Source organism: Engraulis encrasicolus, chromosome 15 (genome assembly GCF_034702125.1).
Source record: "Engraulis encrasicolus isolate BLACKSEA-1 chromosome 15, IST_EnEncr_1.0, whole genome shotgun sequence".
In the NCBI taxonomy this organism is placed as follows: Eukaryota; Metazoa; Chordata; class Actinopteri; order Clupeiformes; family Engraulidae; genus Engraulis; species Engraulis encrasicolus.
Genome location: NC_085871.1, coordinates 34918466 through 34945176, shown reverse-complemented (window position 1 = coordinate 34945176; position 26711 = coordinate 34918466). Strand labels below are relative to the sequence as shown.

At 42.5% G+C, this 26711-nt stretch overlaps 1 protein-coding gene across 1 annotated transcript in view; it reads left to right on the top strand.

The window, feature by feature from the left end:
- The window catches only part of col7a1l (collagen type VII alpha 1-like), a 145862-nt gene that overhangs the window by 95911 nt on the left and 23240 nt on the right, over nucleotides 1-26711 (top strand). Inside the window, exons 63-84 of the mRNA XM_063217728.1 lie at nucleotides 400-462; nucleotides 1456-1473; nucleotides 1622-1657; nucleotides 1808-1846; nucleotides 1944-1979; nucleotides 2889-3023; nucleotides 4724-4831; nucleotides 5375-5539; nucleotides 5934-6038; nucleotides 6652-6696; nucleotides 7816-7881; nucleotides 11406-11459; nucleotides 11956-12012; nucleotides 12337-12393; nucleotides 13681-13776; nucleotides 21903-21968; nucleotides 22277-22330; nucleotides 22611-22646; nucleotides 23616-24353; nucleotides 25334-25369; nucleotides 26016-26042; nucleotides 26316-26375. Of these exons, the coding sequence (XP_063073798.1) occupies nucleotides 400-462; nucleotides 1456-1473; nucleotides 1622-1657; nucleotides 1808-1846; nucleotides 1944-1979; nucleotides 2889-3023; nucleotides 4724-4831; nucleotides 5375-5539; nucleotides 5934-6038; nucleotides 6652-6696; nucleotides 7816-7881; nucleotides 11406-11459; nucleotides 11956-12012; nucleotides 12337-12393; nucleotides 13681-13776; nucleotides 21903-21968; nucleotides 22277-22330; nucleotides 22611-22646; nucleotides 23616-24353; nucleotides 25334-25369; nucleotides 26016-26042; nucleotides 26316-26375 (2097 nt within the window). The remainder of the gene's footprint in view (nucleotides 1-399; nucleotides 463-1455; nucleotides 1474-1621; nucleotides 1658-1807; nucleotides 1847-1943; nucleotides 1980-2888; nucleotides 3024-4723; nucleotides 4832-5374; nucleotides 5540-5933; nucleotides 6039-6651; nucleotides 6697-7815; nucleotides 7882-11405; nucleotides 11460-11955; nucleotides 12013-12336; nucleotides 12394-13680; nucleotides 13777-21902; nucleotides 21969-22276; nucleotides 22331-22610; nucleotides 22647-23615; nucleotides 24354-25333; nucleotides 25370-26015; nucleotides 26043-26315; nucleotides 26376-26711) is intronic.

The following is a 26711-nucleotide window of genomic DNA, read 5'->3' as shown; positions in this document are numbered from 1 at the left end:
GGGCTTTTCCCCCATTCGACATCCTAATTGCAAATGAGAGAATGAGATATTGAATTATACTTCCATCATCAATGAGGTCTTGTGACGTCATCACATAACCACAAGCACAAGGGAGGATGGGAGATTACATATTGCAGTGGACCCATAGTGTTCTTACTGGTAAGGGTGGGATTCAAACCTGGAATCCTCTGATCCAAAGAAGATCCCTTATCATTAAGCAATGGCTGACAAATTTGGCCAAGATACTGTACCGAGATTCAGAAACACACAGAAATACATTAAATAGGGGGAAAACCACTACAATCATTATAAAGGTGGACCACTTAATTTATTTTGACTTTTAAGGGCAAGCTAATGCCTAAGACAGAGTAATCCCATGTCTTCTTATATCTTATTCAGGGTGCCTCTGTGGATGATATCAGGAAGGCTTTCCCTATGCCGATGGGCCCCCCTGGAGTCATGGTAAGAGGACTTTACTGACTGCAGAATAAATATACTATACTGCATAAGGGCTACTCAACGTAAGGAAAATATAATTTGTCATATTACCCACAGTTATAATATTTTTTATTAGCGACATTTCATTTGTTACTCATCATTACCCAGCTAAGTGCATTGCAGCCTCTTTGTGTAACTGTAAGAACACATAAAAATGGCATGCTGCAGCGAAAAGACAAATTGTTTAGTTCAAGAGTTCAGAGTTAATTTCAGAATTTAATTGCAATTAGTCCTGCAGCCGTAAAGGGAAACTGCAAACTGTGCGTTTTTGATATTTCAATTTTGAGTGATAACCTTTGACACTCCCACACAGTACATTTTGCTGTGTTAATTCAAGAATTAGAAAAAAGAAACCAACTAGAAGAATAGTGTTCAATGTGAATGTGTTAAAATAAAACTTTAACACTGCAAATTTTATTCTGCAAAGCAGACTATTTGTTAGACATTCAAGGGCCATACTGAACTGATGATCCTTAGCAACACTGAAGTTGAACAGGCAAAGTTCAATTTGAGTCTGTTCCAGCCAGTGAATCAAGACCATGTCAATGTTGAGTTCAGGGCCGTAACATTTTCATACCACTGTGCGCTGTACTACATACTGTACATGGGCCAGTGACAAATGAGGGTCTGTATAGTACAGACATTTATACATTTATTTAAAAAAATATGGGTTGTGCTTGAGGCAAATGGGAATAGGAAGTGGCGTATATGTACAGACTGAATTTACCATTGTTGAACATAGATCGATTTTGATCATAGATCAATTTTACTATTCTGAAAAAAATACAGAGGTCATGTGTATGTGGATTTGGACAAGTGTCTGACGAATAAACTGAACTGAACTGAACTGATTATGCCTTTACTGCTCTCCAGACTTACTCATTCACATTCTGCTTCATCTCCTCCTTTCAAAATCCCACTCTTTTCCCTCTCACCTCTTTCTTTTTTTGCACGCAGGGTCCCCCGGGAATGAAGGTAAGCGAGAGAAAAGAGGGATTGAAAGAGTGATTTGTTCTCTCATTAGCGGAGAAGTAGCAATAGCCGTATTAAGCAGAATTAAGTGGAGTTAAAATCTGATGTTGTCTTTAAGCCTGATGTACTGCATGTCCGCTGTGTTTTACAGGGCGATCGTGGCGAACAGGGTCACAAAGGTGAAAAGGTGTGGGATAATATTCTCTTCTCTGAAGTGTCATTAGTCATAGAAATAAAAATAATCTTTGAGAATTAAGCTCTAGTTCTACAGAAAAAAGTATTTTAAAGAAAACTTTTTGAAGTGTTTTAATGAGTTGAATTTAATGTTTTCACACAGGGCAGTACAGGAGAATCTGGAAAATCACTTGAAATGCGGGTATTGCAACTTCTTGTGAATATTACTTCACATAGTACATATTAACTTCTTGTTGAAATCGAATACCGACTGACAGCTTTTTTTGTGCACCTCTCAGGATATTGAAGCTCTTTTCGAAGACTATGGAATTCGGGTAAGATTGATGAGATGGCCACCAGCAGTCATGTAACATAGAACAAAAAAAAGAAAAGAAAATCACATTCACTACGTCAATGCTGATATTACAAAAATGTGCAAGTCCGTTCAGTACAAGAAACTCTTCAGTAACGCTCTTGATTGGTCATAAATTAAATTAAAACTCCACTAATTCAAATTTGTGGTCTGCTGGTTATACCCTGACCACTCCTACAGAAGCATCTCGAGTACATCAAGCACACCATGACCAAACACACTACCTTATGCGCACACTAAGGCCGGTGACATCCTTGCTGTGTGTCTAAAACTATGCATGCAACTGCATGCGACTGAGCGCACATACTTGCACATAATTCCTGGTTGTAAAACCTTGTGATCTTTTTTCGCACACATATCGGTCCCAGGCCTTCATCAATTCCGAAGCATTAAAACAAAATGATCAGTGTATGGGAGTTTGTATATTTTTTCTGATTGTATAACTTGAAAATAGAGATGCACCGGATCCTGATTTTTAGGATCCTGCCGGATACCGGATCCACTGCCTAAGATCCTGCCGGATCCGGAACCGGATACCGGATCCTACGAAAGGGTTGAAACACATAGCCTACTCACACACGTGGGCCCTTTTTATCACGTTGGCTCAAACTATTTTGACTGAAAAGCCTCGGCTACCGGATCCTGTATCCTGGAACCGGATCCGGATTGTCTGAAAAACCCTATTATCCTGCCGGATCCGGAACCGGATCTTGGATCCTGTACATCTCTACTTGAAAATACAGAAGGAAAACTCAATATGCTCAAACACTGTGTGCTTTGTTCACCTTTTTCATATTTCTGGGACTTCTGAAATCACAGCCCCTGCAAAATAAAATCATAGGTATTTGACTGTGCTTCCTGTGTGTGGCAGCTGCCCCTGCTGAAGGCGCTGATTGACAGGCTGCTTCAGGACGGCATGGAGGAGCTGCTGCACGACTTCAGCAGCAGGCGGAGAGGCAAGGGGGAGAGGAAAGAGCCCAGCTCCAACATCATCACAGAGTACACGGTACAGTAGGTCTCTCTTGGATTGGCAAGTGACACAATTTCACAGAGGTGGCCGAAGAAAAAAGTAGAAGTGAAAATAAAAATCTGACATAGTTTCCTTCCAAGTAACAAGTAACTTCATTGAGTAACTGGTCTACAGTTATACTACAGTGATGTACCTCATTAAGGTTTGGGGGTTTTCTTTTTAGATTCTTTCCTTAACAACAACGTCTAGCCACCTCATTAGGTACAATGGAATAACTGGTGTAACCGCTATGTTGTATCATGTGGTTGTGTTGTACATTTACTTGTTGTACATTTACTTCTACTTTTACTTTGGCCGCCTCTACAATTCCTTGACAGAACGTGACTTGAGCAAAGAGACACATTATTGTTTATTTAAGACATTTATTACGTTTTTAAAGATTATTTTGTTTTTAAAAAGTCGCCTTGCATCACCTTGATTGAACAAATACTTGCTGTCAGTACAGAGTTATATGTCTCATTACACCATTGCTAACCGCATGGTTAATGTTCTCTCTTTGACATACATTAACCATCACAAACTACACCGACTTGATCTCTCTCGTTCTCTGGAAAATGCCCCTAACTAATATCAGCTGAGAACATCAGTGTAGCCAGGGTTACCCGCCCAATTGGGCTGCTTGAAAAATTGACCATTTGGCATTTTTTTCTGCAATTTTATGCCCAAAGAAATCAGGAATTGAGCGGAATTTAGCGCTTCTTGGTGGTTTTTGAGCCCCTTTTCGGCGGGATTTGATCAGAAACATCTGGCAACACAGGAGAACATATGCACACATCATATGGCACTGTCATGCATAATAATAATACTGTGAGTCAACCAGGCAAAGTTCAGGCTATTTTCTGTGTGCCACATACAGTCGTTCAGAACATCAGGCCTATGTATAGAGCTGTTGCCGTCTCGCTGCTTTTATTGTGTGGAAACAGGTATGGACTGCCATTGTTAATGAAATCATGAAGAGCAATGTTGTGAGATAATAATGTCAGACTTATTAAGATGATTGGGTCCATCTGGCTGCAAAAAGTAAGAGACTGTCAAATTAAACAGCAAACCAAATTCTGAGATAAAAAAAAAAAGAAGATAACTTTTTTTGTCTTTGTCTGAAGTACATTGCAGGATCGGGCCCATCAATGCAATTGATTCCATCCAGCTGCTTATATTTTACCAACACAGATAGATCTGTATGCGGATCTATACAAAATTCCAGCCGAAGAGGTTTACATATGAGGTTGTTGTGTGAATGGTATGGTATTATGCAATTATTATACAAGCCACAGAAAAAAAAGTTTTGTTGTTTGCTTGTGGAGAGGCATGTCACTGTTTTAGAATGTGCTGGTAAATTCCATCCTTCCTTCAGTCAGCCAAGCCAGTCAGTCAGTTCAATTCATTATTGACATTCAAGCTAACCTGACTCTTCTGTGGTCCAGAGTCCATGTTTGGTCCCCAACTGACTCAAGTTAGTGGCTAGTGGTTTCACTACTCTTGTCCTTCATCTCAGAAAGACTGCTTCTGTGATATAGGCCTAACAATGACTCTTACTTACCCAATTAATTTCCGAATTGAAATGACGATCAACCTCAAGTTGAGTTGTTATTTTTAAGGCAGCAGGTGGACTTCTATTTGCAATAAATGTTTTACATTGTATAAAGCCGGCTCTCTTTGCTTCTTTCCTCTGTCAGAGTGCTCTCAAGTATGGCGTGTCCAGTGAAGTGCTGACTGAATCTGATGTGCATGGAGAAGAAGAGAATACAGGAGAACAGGAGCCATCGCAGGCACCAGACACAAACGTAAGCCTCCTCCAGGCTTTTCTTAAATCTCTCTGTAATTTTCTGTACTGCAGGAGTCCAACAGTAGGAACAAACGTGAATACTGAAAAATGCACTTCCTCATTACAGTCCTTGCAATTCCTATCGTCATATTGTCCTCAAAGGCCCCCATCAATGTTAAGAATCATTGTAATCCACCTCCAACCCTGTTTACCTGCTGCCGGCATGTCTGAATAGCTGCCCTGTAGCTGCCTGAATTTTCTTGCGAGGGATAATGTGCTGTACTGTAACATACTGTGAGGCAGTGATTCCTATGAGTATGCCTTAACTTGTGCTCTATATCTCTTCCTCTAGATTCTATCCCAATTCGCTATTATTACATTTTTTCCCAATGTACCCCCTTCAGTGTGCTCGCGTACTCCTAGTCGTGCACGTAAACCTGGTTGGGATACACTACTGTTACAGTAGGTGCAAGAGTAGAATGTAGTAGAATGAACTTTCCAAAATGGCTATGTCTTTTTTATTTTGTTTCCTTTTTTTTAACTCTCTTTTTCCATTTGATAGGACCCTTTATATGAAACGGAAGGTCCGGCATGGGTGTTGAACAGTCATGGCGGAGACGAGGAGGGAACATTCAGAGTGAAAGGAGATGAGCTAACCATCTCACAGGACCTCAGTAAAACACCAAGTGTGACGTTCACAAAGCGAAACATTAGCTCCTCAGAGACTGTAAGTTGCTATATCGGGTTTTACTGCTGTGAACACAAAATGTTACATGGTGTTCGACTGTACAGTACGGTAGCAAGCTGACTGACAGCAACTCTAATACCAAGAGTAGCATTACTCACCTAGTGTGTGAGGCAGATGTGGTGGACTGCTATTCAAGGACTTGTTCCATTGACAAGAATTATAAGGTTTTTGCACACATCTTAGACAACAGGGTAGATAATAGTCTGTTGCGGTTCAGTCATACCATAGCTGTTTTCCTTTAAATGCATTTTATTGGTTTAGATACAACAAAATAATTTTAACATAGATTGACGTAGAATGGCATGAGTAAGGAATAGTTATTTTTCTCTAAATCGGTACATAACGTAACATAACAAAACGTTGATTTTGGCAGAGTGACCCTGAGTATCCTGAAGGGGACTTCCACCACACGAGCAGTCCGGAGGACGCCCTGAGAAAAGGCTCAGGAGAAAGGAAGAGGGGCAGGGAACGGGGAAAGGTACAGACAGTAGCACTTAAAATGGCCACACAAAATACCTTCTGCATGCATTGATTGGTATACATGAATCAAATAAAAAAAGATATTTTTAATCCTCAAGTGAGAAAATAGGTATATGGATAGAAGAAATAAACATTCAAAATCTCATTCATAAGAGATTTTTGACTGTGCCGCATTCTCACCTATAAGTGAGTTTTAATCAGGTTCTTTGGAAGTCAGCGTGTAACATAGGGGGTCTGCCCATTGGTACGACAGCCCATTAGTCCGACAGACAATAAGCCACACGGGAGCATCACACAGCTACTAGGGTAGGCTAGGCTACACATGGGCACGTCTTTTCAGACAAAAACATGCCTTTAGTGACGGTTAGGGTTAGGAATGTTTTGGTGTGGGCATAGTTCTTACTTTTCAGTAAACTTAAAAGTGAATATTTACAAACTTAACTTTAACGTGTGTGGTCAGACTAATGGGATGTCAGACTAATTGGCCATCGGACCAATGGGATGTAACCGTAACATTGCTAGCGCTGATTGGCTAGTTTATGTTGTGTTTATTGTGTTGCTGCATTTTGATGCTAATGAAATGCTGACTGAAATCCTAAATCCCTCACCAGGGTAAAGGAAACAAAGGACGACAAAAACGGCAACGGAAACGATTGGTAAAGACCGACTTTGAACTTAGATCTAATAAGTCACTAAAAAACTTGAATCCCTTTTAAAACACATTGTAATCTCAACTTTGTGCCTATTTAAACCTTGAATAACCCTGGTTTGTAATCAGATAAAAGTTTAAAATGCTTAAATATTTTCTAAACTTAACCATACAGTAAACCTCTGCTGTGAACAACTCCACTCTGCATTCTTCTTTGTGAACTAAACTAACTCTTGAGTCATCTCCTAACCACTTAAAACCTAGCATGACTAATGTGCATTTCGACTAATGTGTATCTTACTGTGTGTGTTACGATATGTTGTAAATACATTGTAGTTATAGACAGAAACATGTATTAACAAGTAAACTAGCAGCGTGTCTCAAATGGTGCACTTCGGGCACTACTTTGTTTCAGTGCGTGGTGCTCTCACTTAAAATTGTGTGCACTGGAAGTACCCGGGTTCTGCCCTAGTAATAGGCAAAAGTGCAGTGCACAAACAATGGACACTGTGCGCACTTAACGGTCACCATGTTTGTCATGTCGCAGAAGAAATGTTTGGTTCAATAGAAGAGTTTCGTCAATAGTCTCTTATTTCTATAAGTAATGTTGCGAGACACTTATCTTTTCATCTCAAGCCAAGTACTGAATGCGACACAGTTACCATTTGGGGTGAAGGAAATGTAGGCTACATACAAGCACGAGATACTGTGAAATGTAAACAGTAAACAACTGATATTTTAGTGTGCCATTTGAGACACTGCATCTGTTTGTTGTCTGTTGTACTGCATGTCTCTACAGTATGTGCGGTATGTCATGATTTTCCTGTGAAAAGGTTGACTATGTAACTGTAGCCTTTAAATGAACTGTACGGAATGGTGTCAATTTTGCTACATTTTGAAGCTTATTTTAAAGCAACACTAAGTACATTTTCAGTCTGAAGGTAATGGTGCACGAACACACCAAAAGAGACAATGCATCATAATATTCGCTGAAGTTCAACTGCAAATTTTTGCTCGTATGGCTTCAATCTTGTCACCCAAATCGTGTTTGTGTTTCTTAAGCATCTAAATATTCTGTAGGCCTACTGTATAAGCCTAGTCTAATTCAGATCTACAATCCTTTCAGGACAAACAAGAAGAAGTGACGGTAGAGGAGATATATGAAGGGGAAGAATACAGCTATGAATACGAGGTAAATCTTTCTAAACCATGTACTGTATTGGGGATTTTTAGGCTCAGTCCTCTTAACTCATCAAACAACAATGTACATAAACATTTTGATGGATGGTGGATAATTACTGATAGCCCCCTAATACCATTCCCATGTCTACACACTATCTACTCTTGTAAATTAATTGAAATGTTGAAGTGGATGAATACACATCAAGTCAAGTCAAGTAGGTTTTATTGTCAATTTCTTTACATGCACTAGTCATACAAAGAATTTGAAATTACATTTCTTGCTTTCCCATACAGACATAGACTAATCTAGGTAAGGACATAGACAGTATAGACATAGACAGTACTTATACATGGACTTAAGACAGTATGGACATAGACAGTGCTCATACAGACATTTAAAGTGCAAGACTGGACAACAGAAGACTTGTAGAGGACATACATTAAGAGGTATTGTTGTGCTTTTGTGCTTTTCCTAAAAAAGTCCTTTATAGCGTTCTAGACATGGTAATAGTAGCATTTTGAAGAAAAATAAATATTAAAAAGGTTTGTCAAGTACACCAGCAGCAGTGTGTGTGTGTGTGTGTGTGTGTGTGTGTGTGCATGTGTGTGTGTGTGTTGTGTGTGTCGTGTGTGTCGTGTGTGTGTGTGTGTGTGTGTGTGTGTGTAGTGTGTTTAGTGCAGGTAGAAGGTGCGGTGTGCGTCTGTGTGTATGTTCGTGTGTCTGTGTGTGTGTGTGTGTGTCAGTGTGTGTCAGTGTGTTTATGTTTGGGTTTAGTGCAGAAAGTGCAGTGTGCTTGTGTGTGTGTGTGGTGTGTGTGTTGTGTGTGTGTGTGGTGTGTGTGTGTGTGTGTGTGTGTGTGTGTGTGTGTGTGTGTGTGTGTGTGTGTGTGTGTGTGTGTGTGTGTGTGTGTGTGCATGTTTTGAGTTAGTGCAGGTTGAAAGTTCAGGTCACAAGTATAGTAGTGCAGGTGGAATGTTGAGTCGCAGATATGGTGGTGGGGGATGGGGGGGGGGGGGGGGTTGTCAGTGGCCTTGCTGGCTAGAGGCTGACAGTGGAGGGAGAGTGGGTTGAGTGTTCAGCATCTTGATCGCTTGGTGCATTGTGCTGCTCGCCAGCCTGGTGGTACGGGAACGGAGGCGCCTGTACCCCTTTCCAGAGGGCAGGAGGCTGAACAGTTTGTGTGCAGAGTGGCTTGTGTCTTTGATGATCATCAGTGCTTTCCGGGTGAGGCGTGTGGTGTAAATGTCCTGCAGGGAGGGGAGTGGTACTCCAATGATCTTCGCTGTGTTCACAACACGCTGGAGTGTCTTCCTGTTTTTCTCCGTGCAGCTTCCTCCCCCACACTGTGATGCAGTTGGACACGACGCTCTCTATGGTTCCTCTGTAGAATGTTGTCATGATGGAGGGTGTAGCACTTGCCTTCTTTAGTTTGCGCAGGAAGTAGAGACGGTGATGGGCCTTCTTCGCCAGTGATGTTAGTGTTGGTGGTCCAAGAGAGGTCGTCGCTGATGTGCACTCCAAGGAACTTGTGCTGCTCACTTCTCTCCACAGCATCGCCGTCGATGGTCAGTGGTGGCAGTTGTTTTATGGACCCTTTGGAAGTTGACAACAATCTCCTTGGTCTTGTTGACATTCAGCAGGAGGTTGTTGTCTTTGCACCATCTGGCCAGCAGGTCTACTTCTTCTCTGTAGTGAGTCTCATCGCCCTTGGTGATGAGGCCCACCAGTGTTGTATCATCCGCAAACTTCACTAGATGGTTAGTGCTGTGGGTCGTTGTGCAGTCGTGTGTCAGCAGCGTGAACAGCAGGGGGCTGAGAACACAACCTTGCGGAGCCCCCGTGCTCAGGGTCAGGGTGCTTGAGGTGTTGTTCCCTACCCGTACTGCTTGTGGTCTTTGCATCAGGAAGTCCAGCAGCCAGTTGCAGAGGGAGGTGCTGAAACCTAGTTTGTCCAGTTTTTTTCTGATGAGTTGTTGTGGTATTATGGTATTGAATGCTGAACTGAAGTCAATGAACAGCATTCTCACATATGAGTCTTTATTGTCCAAGTGGGTGAGGGCTGGATGGAGGGCAGAGCAAATTGCATCCTCCGTGGATCGCTTGGCTCGGTATGCGAACTGGTAGGGGTCTAGGGTGGGGGGTAGGGTGGCTTTGATGTGTGACAGGACTAGCCGTTCGAAGCACTTCATGATTATGGGCGTCAGTGCTACAGGACGGTAGTCATTGAAGCATGATGGTGATGATTTCTTCGGCACAGGTATGATGGTAGCAGCTTTGAAAAGTGATGGGATGACTGCTTGCTCCAGAGAGATGTTAAAGATGTCTGTGAAGACATCCTTCAGCTCTTCTGCACAATCCTTCAACACTCGGCCTGGTATGTTGTCTGGGCCAGCTGCTTTGCGTGGGTTGATGGTGGCCAGTGTCCTCTTAACACTGGCAGAGGACAGGTAAAGGGGTTGATCTTGGGGGGGAGGGGGAGTTTTCTGTGGGTGAGTGTCATTTTGTGCTTCAAAGCGGGCAAAGAAACTGTTCAGGTCGTTTAGCAGAGAGGTGTTGTTGTCACAGCTTCGTGGTCCCAAAAGTCACAGAGATGTTGACTCATAATCTTGTGGCCGTTAACCATAGCCTATTAAAGACATCCCCCACGATGATGTGCTACAGTAAGTAAGTAAGTAGCTAGCTCCTGGTTCAATTAGCGCCCTTGTCAGCTAATCTTACACAAACGTGAGTATTGTGCCTAGACGGAAGATTTACAGTGGGTATTCTCTCTCTCTCTCTCTCTCTCTCTCTCTCTCTCTCTCTCTCTCTCTCTCTCTCTCTCTCTCTCTGTCTGCTGCCTACACGCCTGCACGTGTATGGAGCTAAGCATGTCACAACACACAGACAACCTCACATACATACACATACGTACCTCCCATACATGTGCTTATGCACACACACACACACACACACACACACACACACACACACACACACACACACACACACACACACACACACACACACACACACACACACACACACACACACACACACACACACACACACACACACACACACACACACACACACACACACACACACAGGAATTCCCTAATAATAAGGAGTGACATTTATAACGTCATCGCAGAACGTCACAAATGACTTTCTTCATGAACTAACTTCAGCTTGATGTGGTGATCTTCACCATAGTATATGGTGACAAATGTCAATATTATTTCTGATCCAGCATTAAAAACAGGCAAGTTATCAGTCATCAGCACATGTCTTTATCGTAATTTAGTCTAAAGCAATATCCCTCGTAAAATTAATAAAATATCAACATTCACATGGTCCCTTACAAAGTACATGAACAATAAGTAATGATTGTCACAATTATTTCCTTTTGAAAACAAAAGTCATGAGCAAACAATACACTAATTTGTCAATGTCAACAGAGCCCTCAGTTATACAAGTATGTACATCTCAGTGTTGTTTTATGTATTTAATCTGAATGACTGTCATAAATGCTGTTTTTGTCCGTGGGATGGCAGGATGAAATGTTTACAGAGCAACCTCCACTGCTTCCTGACAATGCAACAAATTTGGTGAGCCTCTTTTTTCTCACATACTTCTTTATTGTTTCACATACTGCACCTTTCTTGCAACAGTCAAAGTCAAATAGCCCTTCATTGCCAAAAAAATCAAGATTTAAATTATATTTGACCAGACTCCAATGTGCGCACACACACACATTCAACAAAACATACTCATAATGAGTAGTAAAAGTAGACATAAGGATACAGATGGATACTGATATATTCCCTCTCTGTCCCACAATAGATGGAATCTATGAATAGATGTAAATTACATGGCTGAGTCTGCTTGCTAAGCATATATTGATCTCTTCTGATGGAAATCTCAGTACTACCTTGATACCTCATGAATTTGATATCAGCTTCATCTAATACTTTACTTTTTTCCCCTATATTTTACTTTCATATTTTTTGCACTTTTCTCTTTATTTTTTCAATGAGAAGACATGAGCAGACTCTGCGGAAACTACTTATTCCACTAATATGTTTTCATATCTCCCCCCGCCAGATGGGCTATACCACCACCACAACATTGCCACGGCCAGCCTACGCAATAGGAAATGAGGTACGCACTGTACGTATGGTGTGGTGGGCTGTGACGCACTTGCAGAGCAATCGTGGCGGTTTTTCATCATCTCTGCTCGTCTTGACTTTGGTGGCTTTGAATGACTGATGCTGATGTACTCAGAGGCGATTCTAGGTTCAGCTAGGGCCCCAAGCGAAATGGCAAGGCAAACGTACACTTGAAAGAAATTTGCCACTAATATAGTGAAGTGTGACCTGTTATTCACCATCCAGGGGCTTGGGGGCCCCAGGCGGCTGCCTGCCTAGCCTGGTGGCAAGATGCGCCTCTGGATGTACTCTAAGTTGTCTTGTCTGTTCCACTTAGGGCCTGTCAACTAGAGTCACGCCCCTGACGACACATCAAGACAGACAGACAGATTTGGTGAGCTGTTTCTTGGTACAGTAACTGTGTGCGTGCGTGCGTGTGTGTGTGTGTGTGTGTGTGTGTGTGTGTGTGTGTGTGTGTGTGTGTGTGTGTGTGTGTGTGTGTGTGTGTGTGTGTGTGTGTGTGTGTGTGTGTGTGTGTGTGTGTGTGTGTGTGTGTGCGTGTGTGCGTGCGTGCGTGTGTGTGTGTGTGCGTGCGTGCGTGCGTGTGACTGTGAGAGAGCATGTTTAAGTCTATGTGCATGTGTGTCTCTCAGTACATGTATTTCCATTTGCTTGTGTATTTGTGTATTCGTCAATTAATTACTTAAGAGAAGCTTTTAAATCAATTTAAACATTTATTATTGCTAATAAGTTTAACAGGAACATGCAACCCTGAGAGAAAAGCTCAGCTCTGGAAAAAAGGTTATTCACCTGTTGACTTCACACTTACATGTACCTTTTGACTTAACACTTGCATCGCCCAGCACATTAATCCAAAGAAGCTTTATTCCTTTGTTTAAAACCCTGTAGAGTATTCCTTGAACCTGAAACTGATCAAACCCTTTGACTTAAGTCTATGGCCTTCAACACCCACTGCTAATGGTTGCTTGTAGCATTAACTTAAAAACATGCATCACACTGTCGAGTGTGGTTCAGTGTGTGTTTTTAAATATATTCCTCCACAAGGTGACCTTATGAGAATTAAAGAGACACTGTGTGAGATGTGTAGTTGTTTATTTCCAGAATTCATGCTGCCCATTCACTAATGTTACCTTTTTCATGAATACTTACCACCAGCATCAAATTCTAAGTATTCATTATGACTGGAAAAATTGCACTTTTCATACATGAAAAGGGGGATCTTCTCCATGGTCCGCCATTTTGAATTTTCAAAAATAGCCATTTTTAGCTGCAAAAATGACTCTACTTGGACCATACTATAGTCTGCAATAGGCAGCCCAGTTTCAATGAGCAGCATAGTTGCAGTAACTTTTTTGACCTTTTCCTGCACAGTGTCCCTTTAAGGTACACCACACTGTTGAGTGGAGTTGAGTTTGTCATTAAGCATATTTCTCCAGAAGGCTACATATTTCCCTTTTAACTTTTGTTTATTTAGGCCCAGCCATGACTTAGTTTGCTGGGCACTGGACTTATACACGGGCGACCCGGGTTCAATTCCCGACCTGGGTCATTTCCCGATTTCCCATCTCTCTCTCCCACTCGTTTCCTTAACCACTCTTCACTGTCCTTTTAAACAAACAAAAAAAACAAAAAAAAACTTTTGTTCACCGTATTTCTGCAGAATGAGGTAAATCTCACCCCATCGCCTGCTCCATCGATCAACACCACAACTGCCTCACAACAGGAGGAAGAGGAGGAGGAGGAGGAGCTGAAGGAGGTAGGCATTTCTCTCTCTCTCTCTCCCTCTGCTCCGCTCTACCGTGCCTTGCCATGCCTTCCGCCTGCACCCCCTAACACTCACGAGACTTGCTTGCATGCTGTCAAGATGCCATCAAAGCCAGTCCTCCTCAGCTTGCATGGGCTGACAAGTGCTTGGCACCCACTCAAAGGCACGATTTCCAGCGCATGATATGAGGAATTATTAATGATTGCTGTTGGTTGGTTGGCCTTTGCGTTGTTTGCTGCACACACAGCAAAATATGCAGTGTTAATTCAACGATTTAATATTTTCTATATTTTCTATATTTTATTTGGATCCAGAGTTCTCTCGAAGTGTAGAATTAACACTGCATTTGTTCACTGTGCAGTCAACGGTTTGCTGGAACTTAACTTGCTGCTACTTTCTGGCTTGCTTGCAGAGTTATTTTTCCCCTTTGAATAACTTCATTGAAATTCACCAGTGCAAGCAGTACAGTAGTGTGTACATGACCGAGATACTAATCAGTCATAACTTTAAACAACCAGGTGTAGGTAGAAACATTTAAACCAATTCATAAACCATTTTAACAAAACATAAACCATTTTGCAATTTTTCCTTCAAAAACACAGATAGCATGCCTTTGAGCATGTTGGTAAAATTGCCTTGAGAATGATATAGTATGTATGTATGTATGTGGGCATGCACCAGTTTGTAGTGCAAACATAACCCACCTTGTTTTGTTTATGACCCATGTAAAAACAAAGGGTAGACTTTAATCTCATTTTCTTCTCTAACTTTCAACACAGGAGCACTCCTAAACTCTAAAAAGATTGGCAATGTGGACACAATTGTACTCAAGACTGTGCTCAAAACACCTCCAATCAACAAGCTGTGCGTGTAGAATTTTTGTGTGAGTGTGTGTGTGACCATGGGAGAGTGAAAGAGAAATTTTAAAATGTGAATTTGTCGTAGAAGCCATGTTGGTTTGGGTTTGGATATATTTTAAATGCCAGAAAGAAAGAAAGAAAGAAAGAAAGAAAGAAAGAAAGAAAGAAAGAAAGAAAGAAAGAAAGAAAGAAAGAAAGAAAGAAAGAAAGAAAGAAAGAAAGAAAGAAAGAGTTTTTCCCAGTGTGCCTTTTTTATGGCTCTCCATGCCCTTCTGGGCAAGCGAGTAGGCCTATGTGCTCTGAAGTGTTTGAGACTGGTGGTGGTATGGTCATCCTGAACAGGACGATACTAAACACACAGTCCATCAGTGATGCCCTCACCTGTGCTTTATGACCAAAATGTTCGAGTGGAAGTTTAGAGTTAGTCAATCCACTGCTCTTTGTTATCACATAGAGTTGTCGGTAGAAAACAGAATGGGAAAAGTGATAACTACTCAGCCTTCCTATCGTGACAACAAAATTTCATAGGAGTTTACAGTAGTCTGGTCAATCTTGTGTAGTAATGGTTTTATCAGAGGTGGGATTACCCTGCTTCCAACAAGGTCCTCTCTATGCTACTGGACGACGCTGCAACCAATTACACCAACCATTCAGATGAAGTATGCATAGTGACAGAAACTGAAAGCTTGCTGATTCATGATTGTCAGTCGTGCCCAGCCTCACCAACCTGACTTAGGCCATTTGGCTGTGTTTCACCGAACTCTACTTGAGGGCGTTCTGATTTCCTCAACCAACCATCTGAGCACTGTGAGGATTGCCAGGTGTGGTTCTCCAGCAGTATGGCTCTTTTTTCCACCTATTGCTCTCAGCTGCGTCACTGAAATGGTTACTCAATCACACCTTTGGAATCCTTAACTCAGAAAACATTGAAATGATAGTTCTCTTTCGGTCAACTCACTCGACATCTCATTATGGGTTGCATCCTCTTGTGTGACATTTACCGAAGCCAGCTTTCAATCATGCCTCCAGGCCAATGAGCTGAGCTGTGCCTGGCTAACTTCACCACCTTTTAGCCCCTAGTTGACTACTCTTTGTAGCGCTTGGCTATTTTTACTCCTCTGGACTAATACGTCTCCAACACGTCCATTCTTTGTAGTGTTTTTGGAAAATGTCTGTCTTCTATTCATAGCCAACTACCGTTGTAGCCTATCTACACTAGCTAGCGGTTACCTGAGGTAAATTTGCTGTCAAATCGTCTACTCTTTGTAGCATCTGGCTAATTTCTCTGTCTACTCTCCTAGCCCTCGACTCTGTTTGTAGCAACAGGCTTTTCTGTGTCCGGCTTTTACTAAACTGATGTCTAAGATGCACGGTGGAAAAGTCACCCGCAAGCGAGGCAGACCGGTTGCACGTCCATGCCTGAATGCTTGTGGCTTCGACATAGCAGGAACAGACCCTAACGCCACATGTGGTGTGTGCTTGGATATCCCTCACGCCCAAGAGGTGTCTAGACTCTACCACCTAGAGCACTGAAGTAGAGGCTTATCTTTCTGAAAGGCATGGTGGCATCTGGCGTCCCACGCAATGTCAAGAACGATGAATGGGATAGACCCCTCACTCTGGGACAGGATTGGACTGACAATCTAGGTGTGCTGCTAGGTGTGCATGGTGCGCAGCGCCTTGGGCACAGCCGGCATCAGCCTCATCATCCAATGTTGCACTCACGTCTTATCGTGCTTTCCTCTCCCGGAAAGCACGTGGCACAAGAAATGTTGCGCTCCCTACTGAAGGCGAAGGTAGGTGCGAGATGCTTGACTACCACTGAAGTTACAGGTTAGGGTCCATGTACATAGGATGCCAATGCCTAGTGCAACCAAGAGTTTGCCAATGTCTAAATCGGCTAGCGTGTCCAACTCTGGCTCTTGCTCTTCACTCTGGGGCCACTGGACAAACCGATGGGAACGTGCCAGTAGCCCCAACACAGCACCGGCGCACTGAGCCCCGCCAAGGCGCTGGTACTTCCTCTATGCCCCTGGCCCGCTGCCCTGCCTGTTGGGCTGAATGCGCGGACTCCCCCTGGATTTTGCAGTCCGTAGAACGAGGTTACTGCTTGCAATTCAGTGCAAAGCCCCCGTCCTTAACCATAACCGAGTCGAACAGGGTTGGTGATAAGGTGTGCGTGCTACGTGAGGAAATTACAACGTTATTGGTTAAAAGGGCCATACGCATAGTTCCTCCATCTGAGGCACAGGAAGGCTTCTATAGCAGATTCTTCCTGGTGCCCAAGAAAGGGGGTGGGCTGCGCCCTACATTATTCTGGATGTGAGAGCTCTGAACATTTACTTCAGAAGCTACAATATTAAAATGATGACTCCGAGGGTGGTGCTCCGCTCCGTACATCGTAGTGACTGGTTCACTTCAGTTGATCTGAAGGATGCTTACTTTCTGATCCACTTTCTATCCTCTTCACAGGAAATTCCTATGGCTTGCCTTCGAAGCGTTGCCTACGAATTCCTGGTGCTGCCTTTCTGTCTAGCCCAGAGTCTGCACGTCTTCACTAGATGCCCAGAGGCTGCCCTCCTCCCTCTAAGGCAGAGAGAGTGAGAATGCTGGCCTACCTCGGCGACCTTTTGACCTGTGCTCACTCGGTGCAGCAAGCAATGTTGCACACAAACCTGCTGCTGGCCCACCTGCACAGCCTTGGCTTCACCATCAACTGGCAGAAGAGTGCCCTTTCTGGCTCAGAACACTGTGTTCTGAGGCCTTACTCTGGACTCAGTCTCTTTCAGGGCACATCTTTCACCTCAAAGAATGGAATCCTTTCAGAGCTGCCTGGCGCAATTTTGCAGGCCCAAATCAGTTCCCTTCCGCCTGTGCCTCAGACTGCCATGTAGTTTCCTTGGGGTTACTAAACAGTACATTATGGATTTCCAACACTGGTCAAACTCCCTGCGTTTGGACCCTGTGAGGCACAGAAGGTGCTTGGTGTAAGGGTGAGGGTGTCAGGGCCATGCCTGCTGGCACATTCAACCCTGGAGGCACCCGAGTATTTCCTCTATCTTTGTCAGCCAGGGCGTTGTCGTCGCGCCGTGCGTAATGGTTGTGTTGGAGAGGGATAGTGTAACGGCACTGGTCCCCTGCTCGCAGGCCTGCAGCCCCCGAGAGGGCTGCTTGTTGAGATAGGGTCCTTGGCACTGGACTGTCTGCCACCCTGGTCTACTGGACGCAGTTGGGCTACTCCCCTGGGACCTTTCCATTCTTTATGCGATCTACACACCTAGGCGCAGCAGTGTTTGGGTCAGGAGCCTTGGACTGCCCGGCACCCTTTGGTTACACTGCCGGTTACACAGCCCCTGAACCAGCCTCTTCTCTGGGTTTGTCATTGGGTATGGTCTCGGCGGGTATGTAGAAGCATCCGGCGGGATGGCTCCCTGTCCTGTCTTGAATACTGGCATTTGCAATCGTGACTGATTGCATAATACAGTGGTTCTTAACCTGGGGTGCGGGCACCCCCTGGGGGTGCGCCAGAGATTTCAGGGGGTGCGCAGAATTTTGTTTGTGTTAAGGTTGTGACCAAAATTCTGCAGTGAAAATTATAATTAGGCCAAATTAAAAACCAAATTTAAAAATTTTTTAGGTCCCCATGTAAAGTCATTAAGGTATTGATTAATGTCTTAAACAAGAGACATTTTAATTAATCACTTGAATCCTTTTTTAGTGCGTTTACACGTGTAGAAGTTTGGGTTGGGGGTGTGGGCTTGTCTTGGGCACAGGTAAGGGGGTGCGTTAAGTAAAAAAAGGTTAAGAACCACTGGCATAATACACCCATAGTGAGATGTCAAGTTAGTTGTGCTGTGCCCCCCCCCTCTCTCTCTCTCTGAGGGAGATGAACAAGACATCTCACCAGACGAACCTTGTTGCCCACAAGCTCAGAGGTTTGGTTGTCTTCAGATGAGCTCTTTGAGCATGGACGGGGCGGTTTTATACTCTGTACTGAGCCCCGGATTCACACAGCTCATTGGCCTGGCGGCATGATTGAAAGCTGGCTCCGGTAAATGTCACACAAGAGGATGCTACCCATAGTGAGATGTCTCATTCATCTCCCTCAGAGAACCGGGGTCACAGCCATGACCTTTAGTTATAGTCTGCTTGGCCAGACTGACTTAAGTTTTCGGGCAACGTTTCTGAAAGTAAGGGCAAATGCAAACAGATAGCCAACTTTTACCGGATTGGGCATAAAAAGCACTGTTTAATTTATCTATTCCCCAGTTCATTTTTTGCTCCGTATTGTGTCACACTTTCCCTTTTCCTTGACTGATATCCTTCTATGGCATCAAACATTAAAACTATGGAGTCATCAAAATTCGCTTTTAAAATCTTGAAAGAGGTAGCAAAAGATTGTATTGAATTTAGTGGGTTTCCCTATCCCCCGTTATCACTATTTTTCGACAGAGAGCAGACATTATGGAATGATACTTTTCCCATTATCATTTATTTATTGTAGTCATGAATTGGATTCCTTGAGGATACAATTAATATACAAACAATAAACAATACTAGTATTTATCTGACCTCTACAAAATCCTCTCATAGAAGCACATCATTCTCAACTTCGCCTTATTTATTAAGACTGAAATATTGTATTTTGTCATTGTCACGGTCTTCTGTATTTTATGAAAGTTTTGTAATCCTGTGTTTATATAGCAATTATTAAGGTTAATTTTGGTTTTAATTTTCGTATACATGTACTACCTGTTTCCACTGGTGAAATTCAATTTTCTTCTGTATTTTAACCCTATTGTGCATGAAATTGAGTAAATGTGTTCAGACATTTTAAACAGTGGTTGTGTGTCATTATTGCTTACACTATATCATTATTGCTTACACTTCCATTGTGCTTTTGTGACAAAATAATCATTACTGTTTCAGGACATCAGTAATCACAGTACAGCCATATTGATCAGCTCTATAACCACCTTTATGTGCAGTTTTTGAATGAACTATAGCAAGAAAGTTTTGTGCAAGCCCATTATAATTGCACAAGCTCATTACCTCCGCTAAGGAGGTAATGTTTCGGTTGCGTTGGTTTGTTTGTCTGTTTTGTCTTTTTGTCAGCAGGACAACTCAAACAATTATACACGGATTTGGATGAAATTTGGTGGAGTTGTTGGAAATGACAAAAGGAACAAGTGATTACATTTTGGTGGTGATCCTGATCCAGGAATTTGTTAAAAGATTTTGACATTCCAGTTTCTAACTCCACAAAAACAAACCAGAAAGACTTAAAAAAAAATTGGTGTAACATAGTCAAATGTTCTATCAAACAGCTTCCTTGGCGGAGGTCTGCACTCTCTGAGCGCATTTGTTGTTACATTATATTTTGTGTAAGCTAATTACATTCGTATACACGGACTACGACTGTCATCTGACTCACAATATCAGCTTGTTAAGCCAAATACAACAATAAGCAGCCGAAAACAAATGAATGAATAACAATGAATAACCAAACAGTGTGAAACTGAAGTATTATACACACAATTTTACCACACACAAATTAAGTCCCAACAATAGGCTGGACTAATGTATTGGCAATAGGTTTATGTCCACCTCTGCTAATGACAAAATGTACTGCTGTACTCTACACAGAAAGGTGGGGCAGTCGTGGCCTAGTGGTTAAGGAGATGGGCTTTAGATCAGGGGGTTGCAGGTTTGAATCCCACCCTTCCACTCCCTATCTCACTCCATGGCTGAGTTGCCCTTAAAGTGATACTGTCCCATTTTTGGAAATAAGCCTATTTTACACCTATTTTAAACGTGTTTTACCGTTCTCCTGTACTTTCAACCGTTCTCTGGGTATGGCAGTGCAAATTTTACCTCCAACCTAACAGTTAACATTGAGTCCTATGAGATCAGTTAGCCGCCAGATGGTCTCATAGGACTCAATGTTAACTGCTAGCTTGGAGGTAAAATTTGCACGACCATACCCAGAGAACGATTGAAAGTACAGGAGAATGGAATGGTTCTATTATTGCAAGGGGGAGGGGGGGAAATCGCACTTTAGGCAGACCTAAGCAGACCTAAGGACTGTTCTATTCATTCGAGGAGCATTATGACACGCCCCTTGAGGCAGACCGGAACCTGGTCACGTTAGGTGCCCATAGAAACCTATTATGTTGGCATATCTCTATATATTTAAAGAATCTCCGGTATCACTTTAAGCAAGGCACCTAACCCCACACTGCTCAAGAGACTCCAATACCCTATAAAAAATAACTCTTAAAGGGACACTGTGTGAGATTTTTAGTTGTTTATTTCCAGAATTCATGCTGCACATTCACTAATCTACCTTTTTCATGAATACTTACCACCACCATCAAATTTTAAGTATTCATTATGACTGGAAAAATTACACTTTTCATACATGAGAAGGGGGATCTTCTCCATGGTCCGCCATTTTGAATTTCCAAAAATAGCCATTTTTAGCTGCAAAAATGACTGTACTTTGACCATACTAGAAAATATTTATTTATTACTTAGTAAACTTTCATGTAAAAATCTAATTTGGCAATAGGCAGCCCAGTTTCAATGAGCAGCATAGTTGCAGTACCTTTTTTGACCATTTCCTGCACAGTGTCCCTTTAAGTTAGCCTGGGCGAATAGTCGACTGTTGACTCTGTCAATCAGTCTGGCAAAAGCCATGAGGAATCCGTCTCCGTGGACGATGGGAGATGGTCTGATCTTACTCTATCATTTAAATTAATTGAAGTTCCAAACTCAAATTAAAACCCATATTATGCTTTATTAGCATGCCTGTTATGTTATAGCGTCGCAAAAGCATACAAATAACAAAACGAAAGTGTGAATATAGTTACCTTAACCAATCAGTAACGGAGCTCGCGGGTGAGTTCTACGTGACCACTCTCAACTGTTTGCTGATTGGCGAAACACTGAGAGAACGGAGCTCGAGGCTTTTGCCAGACGATGTGCGGAGCCAAAATCTTTGGGTGGAGTACAGAGGATGGCGTCGCGAGGCTACCTTTAAGTCGCTTTGGATAAAAAGGGTCAGCCAAGTGTAATGTAATGTAATTAAAGGACACCAGGTCATTTAATATAAATCAACAAGAGGTTTTAGACTGGAGAAAGATACAAACTATGAACACATTTGTTAAATACATATTTAAATGCATATCTGGGAGATTTATCACCACAGTGGTGAAGATATAAACAGGTCAAACTGGTGATTAATTAATTATGTAGGCGGAGGGACCCTTGGCAACACCGAAGACCAGAGTGAAGAGGAGCTTCACCTCGCCAGACTACATGGTAAAGCACACAGTACCTCACAGACAGTCGAACAAAATACTGTGCTGAGCATACGATTAAACCTCCATGTTTCTGAATATGTACACACACACACACACACACACACACACACACACACACACACACACACACACACACACACACACACACACACACACACACACACACACACACACACACACACACACCACTTAGTAAACCAAGTATTTTACCCTAAAATAAATTAACATTGAGTCTTGAATATGTTGTTGATTTGTTACAGAGCTTACAATCCAAGTCCAAAAATTCACTAGAAATTTCTGTCATAGGCATATATGCCAGGAGCACCAGGAGGCCTCAATCGCTACAAGAACACAGAAAATGTAAATTTGCATTTTTTTTTTGTTATGTTTTTAATACAAAAATATGACCAACTCCACAATGCAGTATAAACAGATGCTAGGAGTCTCATAGTCTCTATTGGAAAGACTGCAGTGTAAAAACTCACAGTTCTTCAATACTAATGCTACAGAAGAACATTTTTCAGTGTATCATAGAACTAAGCAAAAAAAATCACAAACATTGTGATCTGAGACTCTGAAGAACCATTTCTAAAGTGTGGGACCTTTCACTTTACTGACCTTGTCATTTCATTTTTTAAAGTCATATTCAGGAGCAAGGGGGAGACGCCTGTCTAACGTAAGTGGTCATGGCCAAACATGCACACACACGACCTTTAAAGGAGAATGCTGCTACACGGATCCATTGACTTTCACTAGCTTAGCGACATATTCCCTCTTTTAAAGGAGAAGTCCAGTTTTTTTAACATTAAGGCCATTTTCTGAGTGGTCTGCAATGTTTTAGAGTCCCCCTCACCGTTTATTTCATGATTGCTGCAGTCTCTGTTATTTGGCTGATTTGGATTTGATCACAACTGTCTTTAGAATGGCCGTCTATGGGCACCTGCAACTCTGTTCTTAAAATCACCTTTAACATTTGTTTTGAAGAATATGCAACTCAGCAAGTGTTCAACAGTATTCACTGGTGTTCCTTAGCAATTTTTGTAGCGAAATATGGCATCTGTCATGTTGTATGTGTGTTTTATGTAGCAATTTGTAAATTAAGTTTCACTTTCACTTTGACTTTCATTTTCTTTCACAAAATGGCAAATAAAGAATGACAGAAGCCAAATTTCGCCTTGAAACTTGTTAGGGACTGCTAATGAACACCCCTAACCACTTTGTGAGCTGTAGACTTTCGAAAACAAATGTTCAAGGTGATTTTAAGAACAGAGTTGCAGGTGCTCATAGACGGCCATTCTAAAGCTAGTTGAGATCAAATCCAAATCAGCCAAATAACAGAGACTGCAGCAAACATGAAATAAACGGTGAGGGGGACTCTAAAACATTGCAGACCACTCAGAAAATGGCCTTAATGTTCAAAAAACTGGACTTCCCCTTTAACTTGTCTTAAAGCAAGACAACGCTTAACATGAAAAATAAGACACTTTACCACCTTTATAAACCCCAGCCAACGATTTTAACTACATTAAGCCCCAAAATAGTGGCAGACCCCTTTAAAGATGACGATGTCTATAAAACATCTGCACTAGTAGTACGACTGCAATGGTGCTCACTAGTAACCACCCTTTTGACTGCTTTCTCAAAGAACGAGCAACTGCAACGTCAAGACTCAACTGCTGACCCCCGCACCGTGCAGGAGAGTCAATTGAACAACAGAGAGGAAAAGGAAGAGGGAGAATGGGAGGAGGAGGAGGAGGAGGAAGAGTATGAATACGAGTATGAGGAAGAGGAAGAGGGAGGAGAAACAGACCCTCCACCAACAACAGCAACAGCAGCAGATGTAGTTAAAGATAGAGTGGTGGAGTCAGACGGAGAGGTAGTAGTCAGCAACAGCAGAGGAGAGGGAGGAGAAGAGGAGGTGGAGGAGTGGGAAGAGTACGATGCAGTGGCAGAGCCAGATGCTGAGTATAATTCTGGACGTGAACCAGATGAGGTGGATGACGACGATGACAGAAGAAGAACAGACTATGACGAGGAGGGTGGTGATGAGGAGAGAAAACGTGAGATGGAACGTCAGGAGATGGAGAGAGAGAGGAGGGAGAGAGAGAGGGCGAGGGCGAGAGCAGAGGCTGAGAGGAGGAGAGAAGAAGAGGGATGGGATGAGGATGGCGAGACGGAGGAAGAGAGACGAGAGAGGGAGCGAGTGCAGGCTGAGAGGTGGAGAGAGGAGGAGGAGATGGAGGGAGAGGTAGATGAGAGGGCCAGACAACTAGAGTGGGAGAGGATGGAGTGGGAGAGAAAGAGACAGGAGCTGATTGAGAGGGCGAGGATGGGGGGATATGAAGGGGATACTGATGAGCTGTGGGAGCTGAACTTCCTCAAGGTGAGACCACACATCCACATGAAAACCATAAAACACAGATCACACCAGCCATACTGCCCCACTAAGGCAAAGTATAGTAACTAAGCCTTCATTGAAACTGAGAAAAGGGCATTGAAAGTATTGGTATTTGGCTGGATATTGTAGTTACGAGTAGACATTTGGACCTTAAGACTTTGTCACAAGATACAAGTTTAAACTAAATTTTGACAAAATATGTATTTACTGCACTTTGCCTTTGTATGGCAGCATAGTCCACCAGTCATGGCAGCCATAGACCACACAGCATGCAAACCCCTAGACCACAAGTAGTAAATCATGGCAACCATAGCCCACCAATCATGCCAGCCATAGACCAATCATGCCATCTACAGAGCATCATGCAACCCATAGAATTCAGATCATGAAACCCGGAGAACACAGACGATGCCAACCATAGAGGACAAAAAAAATGCCATAGAGGACATAGATCATGCTATAGTCCACAAATGTTGCAAACATACAGTAGGCCAACTATAGTATAACAACTTGTCCGACATTTTTAATGAGGCTACTGACAGATTTGAAAATACAGTTAAGATTACAGAATCAATATCAATGAGTGGGTCCATGCGATCGGACGTTTTTGATGAAACAATTGTCGCGTTTCCATTATTTTCCTCTTCTCCACTATGTTTAATTTGAATACGTCAAATCTTTGAAAATCCTGCAATCCTGATTGGTTCTACTGCATTTTGGCTTAGGAGCAGGGCCAATTCGAAGGTCCTCCACCCCCTTGTGTGAGCTCATAAAGCTGAGTGGAAATACACAAGGGTCTGGGAGTAGTCAGGTTGGATTAATTGAGTGATTAATGATAACATCAAAGAGCCCACCTTTGCATAGAAGTGCCCCCTGCCTGTATATCTTATGAACACACATCATTCATTTGATCCTTCAGACATCGTTTTCATTTCTAATATTCCGCATTTGGTGTTTCATTAAAGGGTTCTCCTGGAGAGGATGGCAGGCCCGGTCCAAAGGTTATACATTTTTGCTTTAAAAACTCTCATTGCATGAACATATGGTCTGTAGTACTTTGACTCTGGAGAATGTTATAGCTGTCTACTGCTCTACAGTATACATAGGATAGCAGCAAGCATACAGATATAGCACACACACTATGCAATATTAAACTGAAACTTTTATGGAAGTTCAAATATTTTCACTCTCACACTTAATTAAATCTAGCGCACCGAGTTGACCCGACTACTTAGACTGGTTAAAGGGGTTTCGCTTGCGCTTGTGGCTGCAACTGAAGTGTCACTTCCTCAGCCTCCTGTCTGCCCACCCACGTCTCCGCTACCTCTGACGTCACAGGCGCTCGCTAGGCACCATGGGATATGTACCCCTGTCACTCAGAGTGGCGCCGGGCACAGGCACAGTCCCCGATATGGCCTTTGATATCACCCCGTTCAATTTTCTATTTTTACTCATGCATGACGAATGAGCTTCATCTCGATATTAAATATAGCTCTCTGCAAGATATCTGTCTTTTTTTTTGAGATTACGGAACTTAGTTGAGTTTTTCTACCCAATGATTCTGTCTGTGTGTATCACACGTAATGCACAGGAAAGCATGTTATGAAATATGTTCAACAGCTTCTGTCCTTTTTTGTTCTCTTTTAGGGTGTCATTGGAGAAAAAGGACAGAAGGTACTGTGCATGCAAGGAATGGAATTATGGATGTGACTTTAAATCAATAAGTTATTTGAAATGGTGATTACAGTGGATATGTGTTCAACCAATGTCCTGATACACAGGGCATCCTTTTGAGCAATGTGCCTGGGCAAATTAGGAAATTAGGAGCCAATCTTATTGTTGCCTGGCAACGTTTCTCAAAAAGTTGCCCAGTTATCATTGCCTTTAGCGGAAGAAGATGCATGAGCACCATGAGAATAAAAGCACTGGTACACTTTGTGTCTGCAGGGGGAGCCTGGAGTTGGCCACCGTGGTCCAGAGGGTCAGGCTGGCCCACCAGGAACGAAGGTGATCTTCTCATTCCTTACCCTTACATTGCAATTCACCAAACAGACGCTTTTATCCAAATAGACACATGCATTGGACAAATGGGGTGTCAATGTGTTAGAGTAAATCCAGATACAGGACTAACACTGTGGAGAGTCAAAATACTCTGACAGTCGAAAGTCAGTGTAAAATTTGACAGGTGGCTAGTGCTATTTGAACTCTACAACTATTCATATTAGCAAAATATTGAGTAAAGCGCAATCATTTTAGTTTAGTTTAGTCTTGTTTTTTACTGTGTATTTTTAGGTTTGTGTCAGTGTTTCCTAACGTATTGTAACTCTGTCCTCTTTTCCTCTG